The following is a 23,293-nucleotide window of genomic DNA, read 5'->3' as shown; positions in this document are numbered from 1 at the left end:
TTAAACGCAAACTTTATCGTTCAAAATACAATTTTAAAAAACAAAGAAATGCGAGTATAATGTAAATTGCACGGAGAAACAAAGATTTCTTTAAATTTAGAGAAAGTTGTAAAAACACGCTTCTGTCTCCTATAATACCGACATGATTAATGCATACTTTAAATAGAGATCCATAGATTATAAAGTTTTGAACAGGAAAATGGTATGCGCAGCTGAGTTGAGATTAGCCTTAAAACCACGTAGCCGAGCGAAAATCAATTTGCATTGTGTTACGGTAAATGGCGCCAGTCAGTGGGGATATTCCGTAGTTATGATTCACCTTTGTTACAGTTAACAATAAAATAATCTTTTGACATGTGTACATTGAAAACTGGTTCACTGGTAATTAATCATAACACCAGAAATTAATAGATTTAAGAGCTGTTAAACTTCCACGAGCAGAATCTCTAAATAGAATGATGACAGAAAAGTCATCTATATTAGAGAACCGAAAAAACCGTGCTCTACTCGATCAAGGTCGGTAATAAATTGTCTACGTGATGGCTAACAAATATATGATTACACTTAGAAGAGGCGAAATCTCATCATTTCCCATGAAAGGCACTGTTTAAATGTGTTTTTGCTTCATTATGTAAGCGATACCACGATAATTGCACTATGAGTTCTTACGATCGATTCACAGTTTCTAAGGGAACGAACTGCGTCTTAAAATTCATCGCCCGTGCAAAATCGTAACACTCGACAAGTAAGATGTTTCACAACAGCAGATATGGTTTGACGGTTCACCCAACTCGGGTTGTCTGCTCCCTGTGCTCCCTGCCCGGGAATCGCCGCATACCCCTTCGGCCCTATTGTGTTTACCCGGGGGAACTGTGCCCTGATTCCCATTTGGAGTTTCCCATGAATCCTGTGCTGACTTTGCATTCACCCTCGTACAGCCTCGCGGCGGACTCCTTCAGTGAAATGCGTGTGTCTTCTCGTCACTTCCAGCCGTCGACCACCGACACAGAACAAGTGCAAATTGCAAGGGAAATCAACAGGGAAGCCAATAATTCCAACAGTGGTAGGCTCAAATTTATTAATTTTAAAAATTAGTTCCTGCCCGTATGTCTAATTTTACGGCATACGCTATCATTAGCAAGTTCAGGCTGAAAGTTACGTCTTTATTAAGAGAGAAGGTTTCGTATACTCAGTCAAAAACCATTTTTTGGCAAAGATATAACTCTTTTTTAAGTTACCTTGAATGAGAGAACAAAAAGGAGTTTCTTTTCTAAGATTTGTTAGCTTATTCCCGCATTACTAATTAAAATCTTCAAAAGAAAGTGAAGAAAAAATTAAAAAAAAAAAAAAACGAGGAAACCAAGGAAACAAAAGGAAAAGATATTATCTTGGGCAATCATGGATTTAATAAGATTTTGAATAAATCAAAAAAATAAAAAGTAAAACCTTTACGGGAAAGTTCTCAAAGAAATTTTAAGTTACAAATAAACACATTAAGCTGCGTAATTAAAAAACATTACACGTGTATTTGTGAAGTACAAAATATTCTTTATACAAAAAATTTGCATTTTCCCTGAGCAATGCTCGAAGTAGCTTTTAAAGCCCTTCTAACTTTTAATTTCAAAGCTAAGAGCGCAGATGACAAAAAGCAAGCGCGGGAAAATTGTGTAAGCCAGCTAAACCGGATAGCGACCATGTTTTTTTTTTTATGACCGGCTGAATCACCTATCTCTCACACAGATTGAATGGCGCGGCAGACTAAGTGTTATGTGATCTATTGTAAATTTGAAAATGACTAAAACTGTTCTGATCGACAGCGTGACTTAGTTTTATCGTCTAAGTTTACTATATAACTCGCCACCGTAGAGAGATTGTAAAGCTGGTGCAAGGAATGACGATGGGCTAACACTCGAAACGTTCAGCTGTGGCAATTCTTTCCTGTGGCTAATTTATTGTCAACTCAGTGGATAAAACCAAATCATCTTGCAATACCCCCGCCCTCCCCTCCCCCACCAACATTGCAGCATCGCAGTTTCTTTAGAAATTAAACCCCTTAACTGATTGACAATGTGTCTGTATGTAGGTAGAGAGGGTTTTAACCGACAGCAGCGTTTCAAGAAAAAGCGCCGTAAACGGACCATTTTTACTTGTGATCAATTGAGCCGACTGGAATCGCAGTTTGCTGACCAGCAATACGTTGTAGGCGCAGAAAGACAGCAGTTAGCGGAGGCGCTCAATCTTTCAGAGACACAGGTAGGCATGAGTTACTCTAGTGTTATAAGGAAACATTGAAACAATGTGTATAGTTCGGGCCACACACATACAAGAGGGAAAAAACTTTCGGTCAAACGGGTCTGTTAAAAGCGCACACACGTTTGTACGTGACTAACTCGAGCATAAAAAATTCTCAGACATCAAAGCTCATTAGAATGCGTGAGTTAGTTAATTGTCTGCCTATTATTGTATTGTAAGTTCTGGGGGCTGTTTAATGTACTCACGTAGTCTTACCACATAATCTTGTCGGTGAAAGTGATTGACGTTTCGACAGTCTGACCTGGATGATGAAATCTGTTCAGATTGTCGAGACGTCACACATTGCCGGTGACAACAGGCCTTACTGGACCGACTCGACTCACCCAGACTATCAGACGACTCTATCCACTGAACCTCTCCAACTCGTCTGTATTATACTGTATTCTAGAGTAATATTTCGAACGCCTCTATGGTGTATCTTCGGTCGTGTTCTTTCTTAGGAAGTCTAACGATAATCCTGCCCTAGTTCTGATGGGTTGTTTTGTTGCCAAGCAAATAACTAAGTGTATGTTTATCTCCATGATAAAACAGATCAAAATCTGGTTCCAGAATCGCCGAATCAAATGGAGGAAGGAGAACAAGCGGCATTTCCCGGATTTCCTTGCCGGCTCTTTCACAGTGGCATGCGAAACTCGATCAGATGAAAAAGGATCCTGGATTGACAAAGTTTAGGGATAAGGGGACCCATTTATCTCGGAGTCTCAGAAGCAAAGACTACAGTATAAATGTTAAAACAAACAGTGACTTGTGATAAAGCAGTGATGAAAAAAGGAGCTATAGACACTTTTAAAACTAGTTAACTTCCAGCAGAGGAATGATATAGGAACAGAGCCAGGGTCCACCTTAGCTGCTTAACTTAGATGATTAGAACATTTTAAACGTACCATCGTTGGTTAAATCAGGTGCACTTGCTGTTAGTTAAGACTAGCATTAATTTTATCAACGCGAACATTACATATTTTCATATCTTCATAAGATGTGTACGTTTTATTAACTTGTTTTCATTCAGCTTGTAATTTAGTATTTTAATGGACCATTTTACAGTCGTGTACTCAGTTGCCAAGCCTTTGATTTGCAGTAAGGCTGAAGATGACCTTGTTGGGATAGAGACCAGTATCTTGTTAGCATGATAATAATATAATTTACATTTGAATGGCCCACGTGTAGCCGCACCCTCTCCCTCGCTTCCGTTTCCTCTTGCGGGGGAGAGTACGGATACACGTAGGCTATTCAAATGTAGATTACTTTGTTATCATGCTAACAAGATGCTGGTCTCTATCACAACAAGGTCACCTTCAGCCTCACGGCTACACTTAGGCTAACATTTAAAAAGCAGCAAGGTTTGTATCATAACAAGGTCATCCTTAGCCTCACTCCTGTTCAACAGCTTGGCAAGTAAGCACCAACTGTAAAATGAACTAATCAGTAATTTAGAATTCAGAAATTTTAAACTCACCCCAGCCACCGTCTCTATTGTCGCTCTCCTAGGTACTATTTTCTCTCGATATCTGACCATGAAAAATCACTCCGTTAAATTTTTTTTCTTTCACCAATTGGTCCTTTCTTGTATAAATGACTGAACAGTTTTTAAAGAATAGGTTTCCGTAAGAGCTTTTTTACGGCTGAAGTTTATAGGCACTAAGTTGTAGAAAGGGTTACTTAATAAAATCTGACATGACAAGAATTTTCATGACAGTTTCCGCTGTCATATTTCAAGCGTGAATTATTAATGATTTCACGAGCTAATGCTGCGATTAACCGTTCCGCATAGAAAATAAAAGAAGTTACTAGAGGTCATGAATGAAGTAGTTTGCTCAGCGTTTCCATAACATGGAGAAGTTTACAATCCAACTCAGAAACTTAAATACTGTAATCATCTTTCTTCTCTTGAGAAACATATAGGACTTTTCTCAGTTAAATATTGATGTTAACTCGAACATTCCAGCTAAAAATAATTGAATCATTTCTACTCATTGTGATAAGTGATGAAGAGGAAGTTATGCCTTCGTTTTCGTTCTCTGTCAAACAGGACTATATCCACTCTTATTCGTTTTGAAATTGCCGTAAAAACCTGGGAACGGGAATTGTTTACTTTCTCGTGCCCATGGCGCCACCTGATAAACGAACGAGAGAGTCCTGTGGCCTAGACTGATAATAGCGACACTTCCTGTTTTTATCTCGGAGACTTCACGGGGAAGAGTTTCACTTTCGATTCTCGCTGCGGTCTCCGTGGAGTTATACATTTCATCTTGGCAAAAAAAGGTTTCATAACGACGTGCAGGTTAGTAAGAATTCGAAGTTGCCATGCCCAAATTTGTTATAATTATATAATAGTTTGTTCTAGAACGCTTACTCCTTTTTCGTCCGATGAAAGAGAAGTGCTGTATAAAGTATAATGAAAGCGTAACCAGCACACCAACAATGAACTGTCGTTCATTTAAGGCAAAATCTTACGGAAAGTAGTCCGTATTTTCATGAGAAATGATACAGCTTCCGTTTTAGTTAGTCGAGAATCATTGCACTTTAAGGGTATCGAATAAACGTTATATTATAATATGCAACATACACTCATTTACCATGAACACCAGAGAGGGCAACTGCGATCAAATCGTTGCTTATCATAACAACTTGACAAATAAATTTTCATCATGAAACTGATATTAAGTCCATGGCCAATCTATTCTGTTGTGTTACTATATCGGAATAAAATTAGGGGTTGGCATGTTGCATCACTAGTCTAGAATTACTGATAATTGTAATCGAGGACTAATAGTTGATTCCTTCTCTCGACAGCTATAATCGATCAACTGAGTCTTGCTGAAACTCTGGAGGGCCTGATTAGGTTCTCAATTAAGGTCAGAAGGGGTCTGTATTTTACTTTCAAGACTTATTGATCTACAGCTCATTCTTTACAAGTTAAATTCTGTTATTGTTCCATCTAACAAGCAACTTGAATGAATGTATGTTAATTTTCCTCAGTAATGCTTGAGCGAAACTTTTGTTTACATGTACAGAAATTTGAATTGATCTGGCTTCTTATCGTATGTGTGGCGGATTGGTTACACGCAGTTTTCTTTAGATTTGTATCCCCTTTAGCAGCTTTCTTCATGATCTGTAAACAAAATTTTGAAGCAAAATTCACTGCATGCATTACAGATTTCTGAGAAGTGACGCTGTAGCATTCCATCCAACTAGCATAGAATTTAGGAACCACTGCAAACTCAAAAACCGAAAAACGTACCAAGTAATGAACATCTTTATACCAAATACAACAACTTCACTGCTAAAAGTGCAATCTTTTTTGGATTACGATTTTTTCTCAAACCGATCGCCAGAGTATTTAATTACCAGTGTATCACAAACTTCACGAGGAGCTCAACGGGGTCAATCCGAGAGTAAATCGTCGAATAGTTATTTTTCATGACACCGTCTATTTTTAGCACTATGGATGACTTTGCGGAAGTCTGTGTCCTACAAATTTCAGTATCTAAATAAAAATAAAGATTGAGCATCAGTTTTGGTAACCCAAAATGAAGGGATAACTGAAGAGAGAATTGTTTAATTGCTTTTCGTGACAGTTAAATTCTTACTTCTCCTTAAGTGATCTAGATGTACATTGTAGATATTAAGGCCGTTGGGAATTTTTTTTTCCGAATAGCTCTCATGCACTCGCCATTCGCTATCTATTGGTCCTCTTTAAACCGGGAAAATGCTGCTAGCTGTTCTGATTCATGTTTGAAAGACTTAAATTTAGCTTGACCCCTTGAGATGGTCAGCTGATGAATCATTCATAACAAAGGCATAGTTTATGCTTTCGTTAACGTTAGTTCGTTCTTTTCTTAGAAGATGAAGGGAAAGTTTAATGACTGCAGTTGTATCATTTAATGAAGCCATCCACGGGGAAACCTATCACTAGGTTTATTTGTATGTCTGTTTTTTTTTTTGCTCGCTCGACTATCCCTACAGGTTCCTTTTGCCTCGTATTTAGGACCATAGAGCATGTATTTGTCATACAAAAGTCGCTTGGATATGTTGCGATTGTTCTGACGCACTGCCCAGAAGGATAGAAATCGGAGATGCTTTACTTGGACATGATAAAACATATTATAATAAAGTTTCCATATGAAGCGGGTTCTGATTGTCTAAAACAGCAGGGTTTATCAGAGTGCAGATGCACGGAGTAATCATGTCACGCCATCGACCAATTTGTACATTGGCCTGCCAATTCCCTGACTTCTCTCTTTTTTTTTCTTTTTGACCCAGAAAGCGAACCTTGAAAACAATATCTTAAACTTCAAATGATACATAACAACCTGTGGGTAACAACACAATTTACACGTAGCTAGAAAGTGAAATTTCGGAACAAGCAGTCACCGATGAAAACACCGAGCCCGGTGGCGAATGGAAGTAGCGACAGAAGACACAAAAATAAGTTTGGAAACATGCCAAGCGCCGAAATTGAGCAAATTATAACGAGGAAAAGAAGGAAAACACCAAAATGAACACGAAATGGACTATCAAAGTTTTTTTTAAAGCTAATTTTGACGCTGTAATGAAACTCAAACACAGTTAGCTAACTCTCGTATAGTGTATGAATGGAAACGATGAAAGATGTATCAAAACTAAAGTCTCAAAACGTTAAACAAATCAGAGCGTCGGAGTGACTGCGATCACGCTGTGGTCCAACGTGCAAGTCCCTTCGACTTCGACTTCGTCTCGTTTTCCCCTACACCTATTTCCTACTTTAGCCGCTTCCTCTTTGCTTTCAACAGAACAGAGCACAATGGAGTCTTCACTATGTGTTAATTATTTTCATTCTCGTTCATAGAGAAACACGGTTTGGTTCTGCCATGGAAACTGTAGATCGGTTACTGGAATCCTTGAGAATTTCCCAAGAAAATGGCCATAAAGAAGAGGAAGAGAAATCCTGCATTGATTTAGGTAACATTTACCTTGATTTAAAACAACATGAGAAAGCTGTGGAGTTTTATGAAAAAGCCTTTTCGATCTGCAACGAAACGGGACACAAAGATGGAGAAAGACTTGTTTGCAGTAAGATTGGAATTGCCTACGCTGCTCTTGAAAAGCACGAGAAATCTCGTGAGTACTTAGAAAAAGCCCTTACAATCTGTAAGGAATCTGGACATGAGAAAGAAGAATGCGAGCTTCATAGTAATCTTGGTGACGTGTACTATGCCCTCGGTTTGCATGAAAAATCAATTGAGCACCTTGGAAATGCTCTTGCGATAAGTAAAAAAACTGGTAGCACTAAATTGGAAGCCAAATTGTACAAAAAGCTGGGTAACACGCATTTCGCTAGTAGCCAGTATGAACAGTCCATCTCTCATTTCCAGAAAAGTCTGGAAATTCGACAAGCACTCAAAGACAGAGGTGGAGAGGGGCGCCTTTACAATCTACTGGGTTACGTTCATCGTGCCCTTAGCCAGTATGAGAAATCTATCGAATACTTTGAGAAAGCTCTCATGATCAATGAGGAGGTCGGGGATAAGAGAAGGAATGGGAACACTCACATCAACCTTGGAGATGTCTATCATGCTCTTGGCCAATATAAAAAGTCAGTCGAGTATTTACGAAAAGGTCTTCAATTGAGCAAGGAGGCCCAAAGTAAACAAGGAGAAGGAAAGGCTTACAGCAGTCTCGGAAAAGTGTATTACGTCCTTGGTGAATACGATAAAGTGATGGAGTGCTCAACAAAAAGCCTTGAGATTAGTTTAAAAGTGGGAAACAGAAATGTAGAATGTGCATCCCTCAGTAATATGGCTGGAGTGTATCATGCTCGAGCCCAATACGATAAATGTCTCGAATGCAATGAGAAAGCCTTAGAGATCTTTCAATCTCGCGGAGATAAACACGGGCAAGGAACGATTAACACTAATCTTGGCACTCTGTATTTCGCTTTAAGCCAGTATGAGCTATCCGTTACATACTACGAAAAGGCAATTAAGATCAGCAAAGACATAAGAGACAGACAAGGAGAAGCTCTTGCCTACCTTAACCTCGGCAGAGTACAGGAGGCTGTTGCCAATTATCCAGAATCTCTTAAATCATTACAAAGATCTCTCGAAATCAGTCAAGATATCGGGGACCAACAAGTCGAGGGGGCGGCTTACAGCAGCATGGGTAGTGTATACAATTCTCTGGGTCAGTTACTCGATTCGATTCAATGTCAAGAGAAAGCCATTAAAATTTATGAAGCGATTGGGGAAAAGCAGGGACTGGGAGAGTCGTATAACAAGCTTGGTAGCGTGTACAGTGACCTTGGTCAGTTCCAAAAGGCACTGGAATGCTGCGAGAAAGGTCTCGAGATAAGAAAAGCTATCGGTAACAAACAAGGAGAGGCTGCATCGTACAACAATTTTGGCAGTGTCTACTATGAACTTCGACAACTGGAGAAGGCAATCGAGAGCCATGAGAGAGCATTGCTAATTAGAAGAGAGATTGGAGACAAACGAGGAGAAGGTGTATCTTGCAACAACCTTGGCACTGTATACGACGATTTAGGCCAATATGAAAAGGCGATTATTCATTTCAATGAAAGTCAAAAGATAAGTTCAGAAATTGGAGATAGGCCAACGGAAAGAAATTCTTACAACAATATGGGCAAGTTGTATTTAGAAAAGGGCAAATATGACGAGTCAATGGATTGTCTGAAGAAAGCACTTGACATTAGCATCGCCATTGGAGATAAACGTGGAGAAGCCGCGTCCTACAGTAATCTGAGCTCTCTGTGTCATGCTCTTCGGAAATACGGAAAGGCGGCCGAGTATCAGGAAAAAGCATTGGCAATAAGAGAGGCTATTAGTGATAAACGTGGAGAGGCTAATTCCTGCATCAATCTCGGCAACATTTATGCCGCTCTTGGCAAATATGAAAAAAGCATCAAGTATTTTCTGAAAGCCATAGAAGCCAGCGAAGCAACAAATCAAAAACAGCATCAAGGAATATTGTACAGCAATCTTGGTCGTGCATATGACGCACTTGGGCAGAAAGAACAGTCCAAAGAATGTCTCTTGAAAGCCATTGAAATCAGTGAGGAGATTGGAGACAAAGAAACAGAAGGTATGTCCTACAACATCCTGGGAACCAAGTGCTATGCCCTGCACCAGTACGGCGAAGCCCTCAGCTATTTTGAGCAGAGTATCAGGATAATGAAAGCTCTCAATGACAAAGAAGGGGAAAAAACAACATATCACAACTTGGCCACTGTGCACGAGGCTCTTGGCCAGATTCCAGACGCCATTCAGTATCACGAAAAGGAACTCGACATTATCAAAACACATTATGGCAAGAAGTTGGAAGAGGCGTCATGTAGCAAACTCAGCAGTCTTTATAAGGCCCTTGGTCAGTATGATATCTCAATCAGCTACGGGGAGAAAGCCCTGGAAATCAGTAAAGTTCTCGGCGACAAACTAGGAATTGGGAAAGCGTACGAGCTACTTGGAACTGCCTATCATTCTAGCCGTCAATACGAAAAGTCCATTGAGTACAGGAAAATGGCAATTGAGGTTAGTAGAACTATAGGTGCCAGAAAGGCAGAGGCAAGATCTCATAGTCAACTTGGGAGTATTTATTACGACCTTGGATTCTTCAAAAAAGCTACAGAAAGTCACAAAGAGAGTCTTGAAATCCGAAAGGAAATAGGCGACAGACATGGAGAAGCAACCTCACAGAACAACTTAGGGACTGCATACTGTGCACTTGATCAGCTTCAAGAAGCCATTGAATCTTGCCAATTAAGTCTTCAAATCAGTGAAGAAATCGGGGATAAAGTTGGAGAAATAACAGCTTGCAACAACCTTGGTTATGTGTACAATCGTCTTTTCCATCATGACAAAATGATTGAATATCAGGAAAGGGCTCTTGCAGTCAGCAAATCCATAAAGGACAAACAAGGCGAGGGAACGTCCTACAGCAACCTTGCCAATGTGTACCATGCAATCGGTGAGCTTGAGAAGTCAGTCCAGTACGAAATGAAAGCATTGGCCATCAACGATGAGATTGGTGATAAACTACGCACAAGCATTTCCTACAAAAACCTTGGCAGAATCTATTACATTTTTGGAAAGGACGAGGAGTCAGTCGAGTGTTTCAAAAAAGGGCTCGACATCAAGAGAGAATTAAACGACAGAGAAGGACAACGATGTTGTCATAGCAGCCTTAGCCTCTTGTTCAGTAACCTCGGCGAGTATGAAAAGGCGATTGAACATCAGCAAGAAGCTCTTAAGATCTGCGTGGCAACTGGTAATAGAGAAGGTGAAATACTATCTAATGAATCCCTCAGCACTATATATTACTTGTTTAGCCAGTTCGACCAATCAGTCTTATACCAGGAGAAAGTGCTAGAGTTAAGCAAAGCGGCTGGAGATCGAGAGAAAGAAGGAACAGCGCACAGCAATTTAGGAACCATTTATCATGCTCAGAAGAAATTTGAGAAAGCGGCTGAGTATCAAGAAATGTCCCTTGCCATCTTCGAGGAAATTGGCGATAAACACGGTGTAGCCTTATCGTGTGACAATCTGGGAAGCATTTACTTTGATCTTGGTCAACATCAGAAGTCCATACTGTATCACCAAAGAGCTTTAGGGCTCTGTAAAGACATCAGCGCCAGTAAAGGACAAGTGCGATGCTACAAAAATCTTGGTACAGCATACAGTCTTAAGGGTGAAGGAGAAAAGGCCATTGGTTATTACACGAAAGGTCTAGAGTTAAGCAATAAAATGGGGAACAAGAGAGAACAAAGGACATTCTACCAGAAGCTGTACACCTTGCTTGATGCACTGGGTAGGAAGGATGAAGCTGATAAGTATAAAGAGAAAGCAGAACAAATCAAGAAGGAGTTTGGAGAAAGACCAGAAGGAAGTGAATCTGAAGAAATTATCTCACAGTGTGTGTATTATGTTTTCGACCTTTATGAAAAGTCCATCGAAAATCAAGAGAAGTGCGGAATGAATATTGCCCACAGATACGAGGAACATAGTCCTGGTGTTGAAACGAAGGCGTCAATCAGGCAACACGAGAGAGAAATGGAGATTGGGAGAGCAACCGGCGACAAGCCGGGAGAGGAAAGTGCGTATGATTCCCTCGCAGGCACTTACCTGAATCTTGGACAATACGTGAAGTCCATTACGTATTTTGAAAAAGCATTGAAGTTAAGCAAAGCAAGTGGGAGAAGAAGGGCCGAGGCACGGTTATATAATGGTCTTGGAATTGTGTACCAAACTCTTTGTCAGCATGAGAAGGCAAAAACTTATTACGAGGAAGCGTTGAAAATCCAGCACGATATTCAAGACAAGAGTGGAGAGGAATCAACCTACACAAACCTAGCAGGTATATACCGTGACCTTGGTCAGTACGACGAAGCCACTGAATATCAAGAAAAGTCGCTCAGTATCTGTGTCCAAAGCCACGACAGAGAAGGGGAGGCCTTATCATATAACAACCTTGGTAGCATAGCAAATGCCCGTGGTCAACATGACGTCTCCTTAGATTACCACATGAAAGCTCTTAAAATCAGAAAAGAGATTAACCATAAAGAAGGAGAGGGAATCACCTATGTTAACCTTGGAAACGTTTACTTCGCACTCGGACAGTATGAAGAATCTATCAAATACCTAGAGATGGGACTTCAAATCATCAAAGAAACTGGGCTTAAGTACAAAGAACACTTAATCCTTTACAGTCTAGGTGTGAGTCATTTTCACCACGATAGCTTCACGAAAGCATCGGACTACTTCTCTGAAAGCATAAAAGGCCACGAGAGCATCAGAGAATTTCTCAAAGATGAATACAAGCTCTCATTGGACGAGCAGCGAATTTAGTTTTATAAGGGACTTCCCTTGTTGTTACTCAACCTTGGAAAAAAGGGTGATGCTCTTTGTGCAGCAGAAAAAGGACGAGCTCGTGCACTTGTTGATCTGATGTCAGTCAATTTTGGCATACAAGAGGTCGAGAACACGAGTGAATTTACTTTGAGTTCGATTTCAAGGCTCGTAGAGAGCAAGCAAGTTAATTTCCTCTTCATGAGTGTCATAACCAGACACATCTATCTCTGGGTCATAGACAAGGACGGGAAGATAAGCGTCAATGCCAGTATGAAAAAACCAGAGCTTGATACCCCCTCTTTAGATAATTTGGTACCAATTCCTTTGAAAGGAGGGGTGGTTGATACCCCCACTTTGAAAGATTTGGTGTCAAAGACATTAACATTCTTACCTGCAGACGACGAAGAAGAATACGAAGATCGGTCTTTTGCCGCATTCTATGAAGAGGAATCATCGACGACAGAGGAGGAACAAAGCGATGAAGGCGACCAGTATTACCTTCGTGGTAAAGGGGAAGAAGAAAGAGAATTTAACTTAATGAAACTGTACGAACTGTTAATTGAGCCTATCCTCAAATTTATCAATGGTCCAGAGATTGTCATCATCCCTGAGGGAAGTATGTTTTTGATCCCCTTTGCAGCCTTGAAAGATTCCGATGGAAAGTGTTTGTCAGAAACTAAGCGCATTCGGCTTATTCCTTCTCTGACATCCCTTCTAGTCATTCAAGACTCACCTAAAGAATACCACGCCCAAACTGGAACGTTGATCGTAGCTGATCCAGTTGTTCAAGGCGTAGAGTTTGAAGGAAAGGTTGGAAATTTAAAACCTCTTCCGAATGCCAGAACAGAAGCTGATATGATATCCCGTTACGTAACGGCACCAATATTAAAGCTTATTGGAGAGCAAGCTACTAAAGAGGAGGTCTTAAAAAGGATCCAGGATGTAAGTTTGGTGCACATCGCCGCTCATGGAGACGCAGAAAGAGGAGAAATTGCTCTGACGCCAAATAAGCGCACAGATGGGATTGCCAGAATGGAAGACTACTTGCTAAGGATGGAGGATATAGCAAAAGTGGGAATAAGGGCCAAACTAGTGGTATTGAGTTGCTGCAATACTGGACGTGGCAAGGTCCTGACAGCAGAGGGAGTTGTCGGGATATCACGAGCCTTTCTTGGATCCGGTGCCAGATCGGTTCTGATGACCCTGTGGCCTGTGGACGACGCCGCCACTAAGGCATTTATGAATGTGTTCTATAGAAGTTTGATGAGGGACAATAAAAGTGCAAGCGAGGCACTTCATTTGTCTGCAGAGAAATTGAGAAAATCAAGCCTCTACAACCACTTTAGACATTGGGCTGCATTTGCACTCCTTGGTGATGATGTCAAGTTTGACTGACGGAAGGAACTCTTGTAAGTAATTACTGAATAACCAATAATGTGAGCTAATGTGGCAGAGACTGAATCAAACTAAATCAGATTAAATCAATTTGAGTAGTCTAATATTCATAGAAATCTTATGAAAATATACGACACATGCTCTAACCTTTTATTCACCACTGAATATAATGACGATCTTGTATTTATTCCACTTTTTACACAGATGCTTCCTCTCCGGACACAGAAGAGCCGTCTGACAGACCGATGAAACTTGAGAAGAACTGATTCAAATCTTAGGACATTTCGAATTCTTGACTTTCTTAAAAAAAAAAAAGGATAGTTTCTTGGATCAGGAGACAATAGTTAGTCATAATTCAAGTAGTAAATAAGCAAATTAACCCTTGACCCCTAAGAATAAGACGCATCTTATTTCTCCTTACAAAATCACCCCTAAATCACATTATAGTTCATGAGAATAAAGGAAATGATCATCAACTAAAGCTCTTGCTTGTTAGAAAAATTCTCCTTGTCGGCACCTTAGGAAATATATGAAGAACAGTATGGAGAATATGGCTACTGATGTTAGGGTGTAAAAGTTGACTTATCTTATCTTACATGATACTTGAAGCGTTAAAGATAAAAAGTATTTAAGTAAAAATCAACATTTGAATACAGGAACTCAGTCTGCACGTAAAATTGAGATTTTATATGTAGCTACTGGTGTAATCAAAAGGAGGCTGCTTCATTTGGATAAAATTTAAAATGTTAACATAAGCGCGGAAACTTTTAAGATGTTATTCCTTTGACGACTAATTTAACACTTGTCTCGCGTTTTGAGAAGGACAATCTCAAAGATGTTATTATGAAATGGAACTAGTGCTACAGTTCATTCTCAAATAGATACAAACTCGTTGAGCTACTTCTAAGCTTGAGTAAAGTATTTGGTCTAATCTATTGAAATGTTATCAAAATACGTGTTTAGTCAAGAAATATAAAGCAATGGTCAGCCTTCTGCAGATGCAAGTATAACAAAGGAACAAAAATTTTGCGCATTTTCCTCGGTAAGTTGTATCGTAAACACAAAGTTGCGCTGAAGTATTCTTTTCGACCTGTGCGAGGAGAGAAAATTCAATAAAGCGAGATTTGTTTTGATTATCCGCTATAACTGATTAAAATTTTGGAAAATCCAATGTAGAGGTTGTTTTGTTGAACTATCAGTATTGTTTCGGTTCATCAGCTTGTACCTGTTGCGAGAAGCCGTTACCAATCGATTTCAGATCACAACTTAGATAGCGTTCAACCTGTTACCTGTTAAAGTGTTTTATATGGTTGTTGCACATCGGTGGTGTTATGTAAGCAATTAACCTTGTTGAAATGTATTGGATAATTCATTAAAAGTTAGACTTTGATAACGTAACCTAATTCTTTTGAGTTGTCGTTTAGGCTTAAATGTAACTCAGTGTAAGTTGATGATTAAATCTAGAGAGAGCTCTTGTTAAACTTGAGACTGTACTCTTTGTGACGTTCAAGGATACTACACTCTACGTTAAAAAAGTCCTGGTCTGTTTGCTCTGAGGTGTCCCTTGACTATTTTGCTGTCACAGATCCCGAAACCTCTAAGAGCTGACAAATCTGTCGCAGCAGCGTGGTTTTCTCCGCAGTTAGTTGTTATTTGGAACAAACTTCTACGGCCTTACGGTCACTCCTTGTGCGAATGCTTTTCAGCTTTAAGTTATTTATAAAATTCGTCGTAAGAGTATAACATCTGCCGTCGTTGGGGGGTGTTGTGAAAAATCTTTTAAACACTTAAGTGACGACATAAGTCACTTGAAGAGAGTGAAAAAACAGTTTATTCCTGCTGTGTAAAATATTACACAATACTGTTTATGTGAAAACACGAATTCATGGTCTGATTAATTATTTATCCATATTGGCGTTGTTTATAATGAGACCCCGCATGCTTTTCTAAGAGAGGCAAAATATTTATTTTCGAGAGTCGCCTTTAGAGAGGTCGCACATGCAAACAGGAGGAGCCCGTTGTAATACATGCTACGCTAGTCTTTGTCATTAGCATGACTTTTTCTCGTAGCCCTTTAACTCCCAAGATCTGATTGTTAATTCTCCCTTCTAGCTGCTACAAATATTCTCGTAAATTAGTTATGAGAACTTGGTGCTAGATCAAGATAGCAGCTTCTACCTGTAAGTTTGAATATTCTCATTACCTGTCTGCTGAATAATGGGAGTTAGAGGGTTGAAGTAGCATCCGTTAGATTAACTTTCTGTTTATATTTTCATCACAGAAGCTGTCAAGGTTTCCATGATCACGAGGTGATGAAATATTAATTGTAGAGGTTTAAAGGTATAGTGAACAAGAACAATTCTTGTGTCAGGAACAGAGAAATACGAAATACGAAATATATTGCTTTGAGATACTGAAGTGCAAGAGAAGAGTTTAAAATTATACCTGTTAGAATGCGAGCACGCTCTTCTTTCGCTTTGGCAGCTGCTTTCTTTGGGGCTTGGAAGGCATGGATACTTTTAATTCCAGTTTCAACTCAAGGTTAGTAACTGCGGTTTATATATCCAATGTTTCCAAATAATTATTTTAACTATGATTAAAAACATATTTTAAAAAAACCCATGAAAAAGGCAAAAAACACACCCAATTCATGCATATACTTTTTCTCTCGATCATAGGCCAAAGACAGCTTTTCGTTTTTCGTTGAACATATCGACGCATTCGGATACAATCAGGTGTATTCTTTGTCTTGCAACAAGCAAAAAACGTAAGGCTTCTAGGCAAAACCTGCTTTCCACAACAAAATTATACCTTTGCAAGATTTAAGATACTCACCTCAAGAAATTTGGGAAGTGATTCCAGTTAAGCCGGATTGTATGTCTTTTAATCAATTTTAAAAAAAGAGTTAAAGCAGTTTCTCCTTTGTAACCAAATACAAGTATCAGAAATAAATAGGTTAGTTTCTGCAACATTACACCATTTCTAAGTTACGTTAAGTGAATGTATTCTACTCGATAATCCTCAATAATTTTATCGTGGTAGTGGCCATCTCCAAGGCTTTTTCTTCTTTCCCGCATCACTACACACTTTTTTTTTATTTAAAGTACTTTTGCATTTCTTATGTTTTTTTCTGATTATTTACTTTTGTCAATTAGGTAGAATTTATGTAACTGAGATAATTTAAATTATAATAATATACATGGAAAAATGACTCAGGTCTGATTGGTTCAGGTAAATGCAGTCTTCAGGTAACTCAGTGCAGAAGAGGGTTAATTCAGTGCAAAGAAAGTAACAAATCAGACATTCTGATTGGTCAATAATCAAAGAAACTCACAGATAGCAGGTAATTTAGTGTTAACAACTGGGTTGAAAACGTAAATTAGCCACCGTAAAGGATAAAAAAGCTGACGTTTCGAGCGTTAGCCCTTCGTCAATCGCTCTGACGAAGGGCTAACGCTCGAAACGTCAGCTTACTTACCCTTTACGGTGGCTAATTTACGTTTTCAACCCAGTTGTTAACACTAAATTACCTGCTATACTCTCCCACCGACGCAGCACCACAGTTTCTTTAGAAACTTACCCCTAAACTCACAGATAGCCAATCAAATGCGAGCCTTGGATGTCACAACAAAATTTGAAAATTGGAAAATTTGCGAGCGAAACAATGGCTGGCGTTTTAAGTAGGTTTTCTTTCGCCACCGCAGCTGAAAAACAGCTCAAACAACAAAAACACTGTAAAAAAGCACTGCTCTTTGGTTGTCGGTTTGGAAAAAGTGGTGTGTAGAGAAGGTAATTGCCAAGGAAATCGAAAATTACGAGCTGACCCAGCTTAACACTTTGCTCGAGCGATCCATAGCCGAAATTAAAAACAAACATGCTTAAACCTCGGAAACGACGATTCCATTTCATCGGAAGTGATTCGGACACAGAATGAACAATTCCTTGAACTGTTTAGCCGGACTTTGAACTTTTTTGCGCCTTAAAGATGTGAAGATATCATTGCATGTTATTGTTTTGATCGTACGCGGTTGGTTTGACCGAACGCACGGTTTGAATAAATTATTTTATAACATAGCTAGTAAATTTGCCTAATCAAATTCAATTGCGCGAGCGTGCTTCATATTCCTATTGTGCACGCCCATGACAAACAAAAACCTCGCGAAAAAAAATTTCCCTTCGGGATGAAAATGATATAAACCAATTGGTTCATACATCAGCTGTGCGTTCATCGAGATATGAAGCACTTGGGAAGTTTGGAGAGCACTCAAGGAGCTAGAGTTGCTCTCGGCTACGCCTCGAGCAACTCTTACGCATCTTTCGTGCTCTCCAAACTTCACGCGTGCTTCGTATCTCGATGAACGCACGCTGACGTATGAACTAACTGTTAATTATAACATAGCAAGCAGAGCCGCGCAATCAAATTCAGTATACGCAAGCGTGCTCAAAATCCAGATGGTGCACGCTGATAGCGTGAGCAAATCGCTTCACCAGAAATTTTTTTTTTCGCGCGAGCGGCCATTGTTAGCGCGGGGCAAAATAATATATTTCGCGACAGTAATGGATACAAACAGAGACTCGGCCCACCAGTCCCAAAACGAAGACAATTCTCCGACCTTTTCTCTTGGACTACAGTTCTTAAATGAGGGAGAAAAAGAGAAAAACAACGAAAAAGGAGACTCCACGAACAATCACTTCTGATATTGTGGTCCGTTTTTTGCGTCGGATTTGATGCACAATTCCACCGGTTATGTTATAAAACAATGAGTTAGAAAACTCAAGAAGCTAGAGTTGCCTTCGGCTATTGCCTCGGGCAACTCTTACGCTTCTTTCGTGCTCTCCAAACCTCCCACGTGTTCCATAACTCAATAGTGCACGCGAAAGCATGAACCAATTGTTAATTTGCACTTGATGCGCGCGCTTTGCTTATGTTTAATTATGATACGCATCTCGAATTTTTCCATGTATATTATTAATACGTAATCACATGATTTTTCCCGTGCAATTTGGAATAAACAAGTACTTGTTAATTTTTTCAAAGACCACAATTTTGTTAGTCTTTAAAAAAAAATTACTCGTGCTTATTGATTTCAAATTGCACTCGAAATCATGTGATTACCTATACAAAAAAAAAAAAAAATTGGACGGCGTCTTTCTAGCTGCTCGGTTGAACACGGTCGATGATGCCGAAAGTACAATTAAGTCTATTACTTAATTGTTACTTCTAGCTATATTACCTCAACCAGAGCATTGTCGAGTACTATTCTTCGAGGCTGCAAGTTTTTCAGACAAAGTGTTAAACAAAAGTATCATCAAAAACTTGACCGTAAAGGACGAACAGTTGTGTCAGTTGAGGTGTTTTGTTGAGGAAACCTGCAAATCCTACAACCTTGGTCCGCCAGACAGTGGAGGAGAAGGAAAACGAGTCTGTGAACTGAGCAGTTCCCATCATGTCTTGCATCCGGATTACCTTGTGTCGAAGTCTGGATTTACCTACCGTCCATCAGAGGTGGGAAACATATACGTTGTTACTTAACACACTAATTTGATTATTAGAGAGAAGAAATTCGGTAAACACATTGATTCCATATACCAGAAAAACGGAAATCTAGTAAAAGCTATTGGAACAACGTACTCATTTGGAATATTGTTGAGTGAAGGAACACGGCGATGATATTTGACGATGGAAGTGTTGAAACGAATAGACATTCCGAAAATAAATTGGCATTCACAGTTGTATAGAAATTTGTCAAATAACTTAAATACCAGGAAGATGGGATGTTTTTGCTGGTGGAGCAGATGACACATGGCTATTGTGTGTATTCGACGAAAACTGTCTTTTAAAAGTTGTATCAGCTTCAGATTGAAAATTAGCTACAAATGTAGTGATCGGTAAAAATTTGTCGTAAACCTTCCGTGTTTTTCCTTTCGACAGAACCTGTGTGGAATTCCTTGTCCAGAGAAGCAATCTTGTTTCTTAGTACACAACAATGGCTTTACATGTTTGTGTCCTGAGCTAGAAGATTCAGAAAAGACATGCACTGAAGGTTGTTTTTAAATCTCTGCAAATTTATTCCAAAAACTAATCGCATGATTGCATTCTCACACCGCACTGGTTAATCTTCGACTAAATTTCATTAATATCATCAAAAATAAAAATCTATCATAGTTTTAAGTGCGCATGAGTGTCGAGAGTGTACGGTGAGGAAATCAGTAGTATAGTGTGTCAAATTTTGGGCTCGATCACCGAGTCAAAAGCTATGGTAGTCACGAGGAAATAAAATAAGATGGCAAATTATGGGCTCGGTTGATGAATCAAGAACGATATTTACCATCTTTGTACCTATTGTAGTTTCAGACGTGGACGAGTGTGCAGCTAATACACATGACTGTGCCGCTGATGCGGATTGTATCAATACTGATGGCTCATTCGTCTGTTCATGTCAAGTGGGATATACTGGAGATGGTAAATTATGCCAAGGTACAAATATGACTTAGAACATACTCTTTTCATTTCGTTCTACATTTGTCATATTTTTCTGTGCCTGCGTGGTATAAGGTGTCAAATTTTGGGTTCGGTCATCGAGTCAAAAGCTATGGTAGTCACGAGGAAATAAAATAAGATGGCAAATTATGGGCTCGGTTGATGAATCAAGAACGATATTTACCATCTTTGTACCTATTGTAGTTTCAGACGTGGACGAGTGTGCAGCTAATACACATGACTGCTCCGCTGATGCAGATTGTATCAATACTGATGGCTCATTCATCTGTTCATGTCAAGTGGGATATATTGGAGATGGAAAATTATGCCAAGGTACAAAAATGACTTAGAACATACTCTTTTCATTTCATTCTATATTTGACATATTTTTCTGTGCCTGCATGGCACAAGTTTTTGATTCTTTTGCAGGTTTTCCTTTCCGTTTAAGGCTCAATGGGACTGAAGAACCTCTCCGGTAACAAAGAGATTTGAATTATTTTCATTTCACGCTCTCCAATCGCTATTCTAACATTAATTAAGTAATATTATTATATAGATACTGATGAAATACCAGGATTTTTCCTTTTACTAAAAAATCATATCGCGCGCAGTGAAGATACTATTTTTATCTTTCAAGTATGAGGATATTGGTGTCGCCATGGTTACTAAAATGATTAAAAAAATGTGTGAACACAAGGTAAATAATTCGTTTGTTTTCTGACAGTTTAAGTGGAGCAGCCAGCATCGCTGTTTCAGAGGATAATATTACAGCACTGTACTTGGATGGCAGTCCGCTGACCTATGCTGTAATGCCAGCTATTCCCATCCTTACCACAGGTTTCGGCATATCCATGTGGATTAAACTGCTTAAGTATCCAAATAGTTTTCAACCTATCTACGGTGACTGGTCGTCGAATGCATCATTTGCCCTCTCAGTTAATGAAGATGGTAGATTGTGTACAGAGGCAAAAAGACAAGCTCCTGCTACAGGAAATGTTTTCTCTATATGTGGAAAGTAAGTCCTTAACATAATATAGAAGGGACGTTTTCATTTGAAGGTAGAAATTAATTCAAAGGAGTCCAAATTTCCAAATTTTTGGGGATATTAAATTGGTCTTAGGCGTCCCACGCAATCTGAGAAACTAGCAAAATTACCAGCCACCCGCTTCCTGAACAGAAGCAGGAAGATCTACTGGTGTGAGGCAATTTGAGGGGACGTCGTGTCAGGTGAGATCGGTGATCCACTTGGCACTTAAATAAACTTTTCTGGATGTTAATATGGTGTTGTGTAAAGCCAAGAGCCATAGTGTATTCTAAGAAAAATTGCCCACCTACCCCTTCCCTAACCCAACAACAGTCAATTGATAACAAGCTAGGGTGAATGTTGGGTTAAGGGAGGGGTAGTTGGGCAGTTGCCCAGGCACTGATATTGATCCAGAAATTTTAGCTATCGTAACAGCACGACCTACATTAACGCTTATTTTTCTGTCAGCTTGCATGATATTCCATTGAACAAGTGGACTCACGTAGGAATGTCTTGGAGAAAATCCCTCCGTAAACTTCTATTGTTCATAAATGGAAAGACTTTCGAGGACATTGTCCATAAAAATCCAGTCCTTTCTTTCAAGAATTCAGGGCGTTTACTGCACGACATTGGCTTCAGGGAGGACACTGGTAACACAATACAAGCATACATGAGTGATTTTGTAATTATAGATAGAGAAAAAAATGGGAAAAATTTTGTAGAGGAATTCTTCGAAAGCCACCCACTCAGCAAGTTTACCTAAGCTTAGGAAATATAAATTGTTCATGGACCTGAAAAAAAATTAATCTCTTCTTTGGAGATCACATGATGGAAACATTTTAATCACATGTTGGAAATACACGAGCCTGCAGTTCTGACCCTCCAAGCACGAGTCTTTCTTGAGTGACCACTTCTGCATATCCCGACCAAGGATATGTCAGTCATCCCTTGAAATAAGTGGACTTCTTGACGAAGAAAAATGGAGACACTTTCTGGCAAACCGACGTGAACTTATGATCTGAAATTTAGGCCGTAGGAGTTCTAAGTTATTAGTAAGTGTATGTTATATGCTTTAACAATATGACATCTGCATGTGACCTGAAACAGACTTTTGCAACCTTCCCTTGGGGATTAAGCCTCGTATTTTACGTCACATTTACGGCATAATTCTTCTTTCTACAACTTATTTCAAATGCGACAGAATTTGTTTATGTTTCAACTTTAGTACTTTATTGTTAAATTATCAACTTTTGACGGTGCGGCTGCATTTCTGCTTTGTTTTTTCATTCTACATTATCTGTGCGGAGTTCCTTTTCCGCAGAAGCAGTTTTGTTACTCAGTCGACGATGAAAGTTTTTCACGTCTGTGTCCACAGCATGGTGTTTCAGGACTAAATATACATGTACTGAAAGAGGTTTTTCGATCGGTTGCAGATTCCCAAAAGTCATAACATTCTTATTTATAAAAGTATATTTGTATTTCATAGCTTCCTCTATGTCCATGTTTCTTTTTCGATTAGTTCAAACAACCACTGCATTGATGATGATACACTGGATCATTTGGCCCCCCACAGTTTCAAAATGAATCCCTTAATGTAAGAACTGTATGTGGGTAATTTGTGCGTTCAGCAACATCATTTATAATTCAGGGCCCGGTTGTTCAAAGGGCTGATAACGCTATCCATCGGATAAATCGCTATCCAGCGGATAAGAGTTAACGAAACGTATTGCACTATCCGCCAGATAGAGATTTATACAGTGGGTAGCGTTATCCAATTTTCGAACAACCGGAGCCAGATCTGCAGGCGTGCTCCTCAAAATAACAGAACAAAGAGTAGTTTTCGCATCTACATGTTTGTGTGTCCATTATTGAATTAAGGTTTCACAAAATTGGAGTCAGTTAGGCAGTTACTTCATAATTGATTCATCGCTTCCAACTAATAAAGTCTGCACTTCAGTATCACGCCTCTTTAAAAAGGAAATTCCCACGCTGCTTCTTGGAAACTGCAAATATCCTAGATTAGAGTTCAGGAAAAAAATCACTCCGCACAGTCCAAAACAACCACTTTCGCCTTAATAAACGTAAAAAGCTACTCTTACAAAGTTTTGATTTCTGCTGTATTTCTGCTTTGTGGTCTTTCGAGATACATTACAGCTTTAACCCAAGGTTTATGACAACAATGGGAATTAGGGATAGTTAGTTTTCACTTTTAAAAAACCTTCTTTTACTAAATAAAGT

At 39.3% G+C, this 23,293-nt stretch overlaps 3 protein-coding genes across 4 annotated transcripts; all 3 read left to right on the top strand.

The window, feature by feature from the left end:
- Positions 1–695: 695 nt before the first annotated feature.
- On the top strand, positions 696–3,997 carry LOC113686666 (uncharacterized). Its single transcript, XM_089203008.1, has 3 exons — positions 696–1,063; positions 2,084–2,253; positions 2,845–3,997. The coding sequence occupies exons 1-3, from the start codon at positions 751–753 to the stop codon at positions 2,983–2,985; spliced, it is 624 nt and encodes a 207-aa protein (XP_089059134.1). The 5' UTR covers positions 696–750; the 3' UTR covers positions 2,986–3,997.
- Positions 3,998–4,458: 461 nt separating this feature from the next.
- LOC113686696 (uncharacterized) lies at positions 4,459–15,031 on the top strand. The gene is made up of 4 exons (XM_089202980.1): positions 4,459–4,594; positions 5,107–5,168; positions 7,142–13,564; positions 13,755–15,031. Exon 3 carries the CDS (start codon positions 7,164–7,166, stop codon positions 12,150–12,152), a length of 4,989 nt encoding a protein of 1,662 aa, XP_089059106.1. The 5' UTR covers positions 4,459–4,594; positions 5,107–5,168; positions 7,142–7,163; the 3' UTR covers positions 12,153–13,564; positions 13,755–15,031.
- An 804-nt stretch (positions 15,032–15,835) lies between these two features.
- LOC113686656 (uncharacterized) lies at positions 15,836–22,900 on the top strand. Of its 2 annotated transcripts, none has more exons than XM_089202987.1 (8): positions 15,836–16,091; positions 18,776–19,056; positions 19,483–19,594; positions 19,900–20,028; positions 20,236–20,364; positions 20,443–20,506; positions 20,756–21,046; positions 21,524–22,900. In XM_089202987.1, the coding sequence occupies exons 1-8, from the start codon at positions 16,004–16,006 to the stop codon at positions 21,816–21,818; spliced, it is 1,389 nt and encodes a 462-aa protein (XP_089059113.1). In that variant the 5' UTR covers positions 15,836–16,003; the 3' UTR covers positions 21,819–22,900. The 2 variants fall into 2 exon arrangements, with proteins under 2 accessions (XP_089059113.1, XP_089059114.1); XM_089202988.1 differs by having other exon boundaries at positions 15,848–16,091; positions 18,794–19,056.
- Positions 22,901–23,293: the final 393 nt, after the last annotated feature.

The sequence above is a fragment of the Pocillopora damicornis genome, chromosome 4 (genome assembly GCF_964200805.1).
Source record: "Pocillopora damicornis chromosome 4, jaPocDami1.2, whole genome shotgun sequence".
NCBI lineage: Eukaryota > Metazoa > Cnidaria > Anthozoa > Scleractinia > Pocilloporidae > Pocillopora > Pocillopora damicornis.
The sequence above is the reverse complement of the archived record's forward strand: the minus strand, read 5'-3'. Positions and strand labels throughout refer to the sequence as shown.

Excerpts from the sequence above, each read along its gene's own strand:
- LOC113686666 (XM_089203008.1), top strand. The coding sequence starts at position 751 with ATGTTTCACAACAGCAGATATGGTTTGACGGTTCACCCAACTCGGGTT. Across the intron at positions 1,064-2,083 it reads AGCCAATAATTCCAACAGTG|GTAGAGAGGGTTTTAACCGA; the intron begins GTAGGCTCAAAT and ends GTCTGTATGTAG. Across the intron at positions 2,254-2,844 it reads TCAATCTTTCAGAGACACAG|ATCAAAATCTGGTTCCAGAA; the intron begins GTAGGCATGAGT and ends ATGATAAAACAG.
- LOC113686696 (XM_089202980.1), top strand. The coding sequence starts at position 7,164 with ATGGAAACTGTAGATCGGTTACTGGAATCCTTGAGAATTTCCCAAGAA.
- LOC113686656 (XM_089202987.1), top strand. The coding sequence starts at position 16,004 with ATGCGAGCACGCTCTTCTTTCGCTTTGGCAGCTGCTTTCTTTGGGGCT. Across the intron at positions 19,595-19,899 it reads AGAAAAGACATGCACTGAAG|TTTCAGACGTGGACGAGTGT; the intron begins GTTGTTTTTAAA and ends TACCTATTGTAG. Across the intron at positions 20,365-20,442 it reads AGATGGAAAATTATGCCAAG|TTTTTGATTCTTTTGCAGGT; the intron begins GTACAAAAATGA and ends GCATGGCACAAG.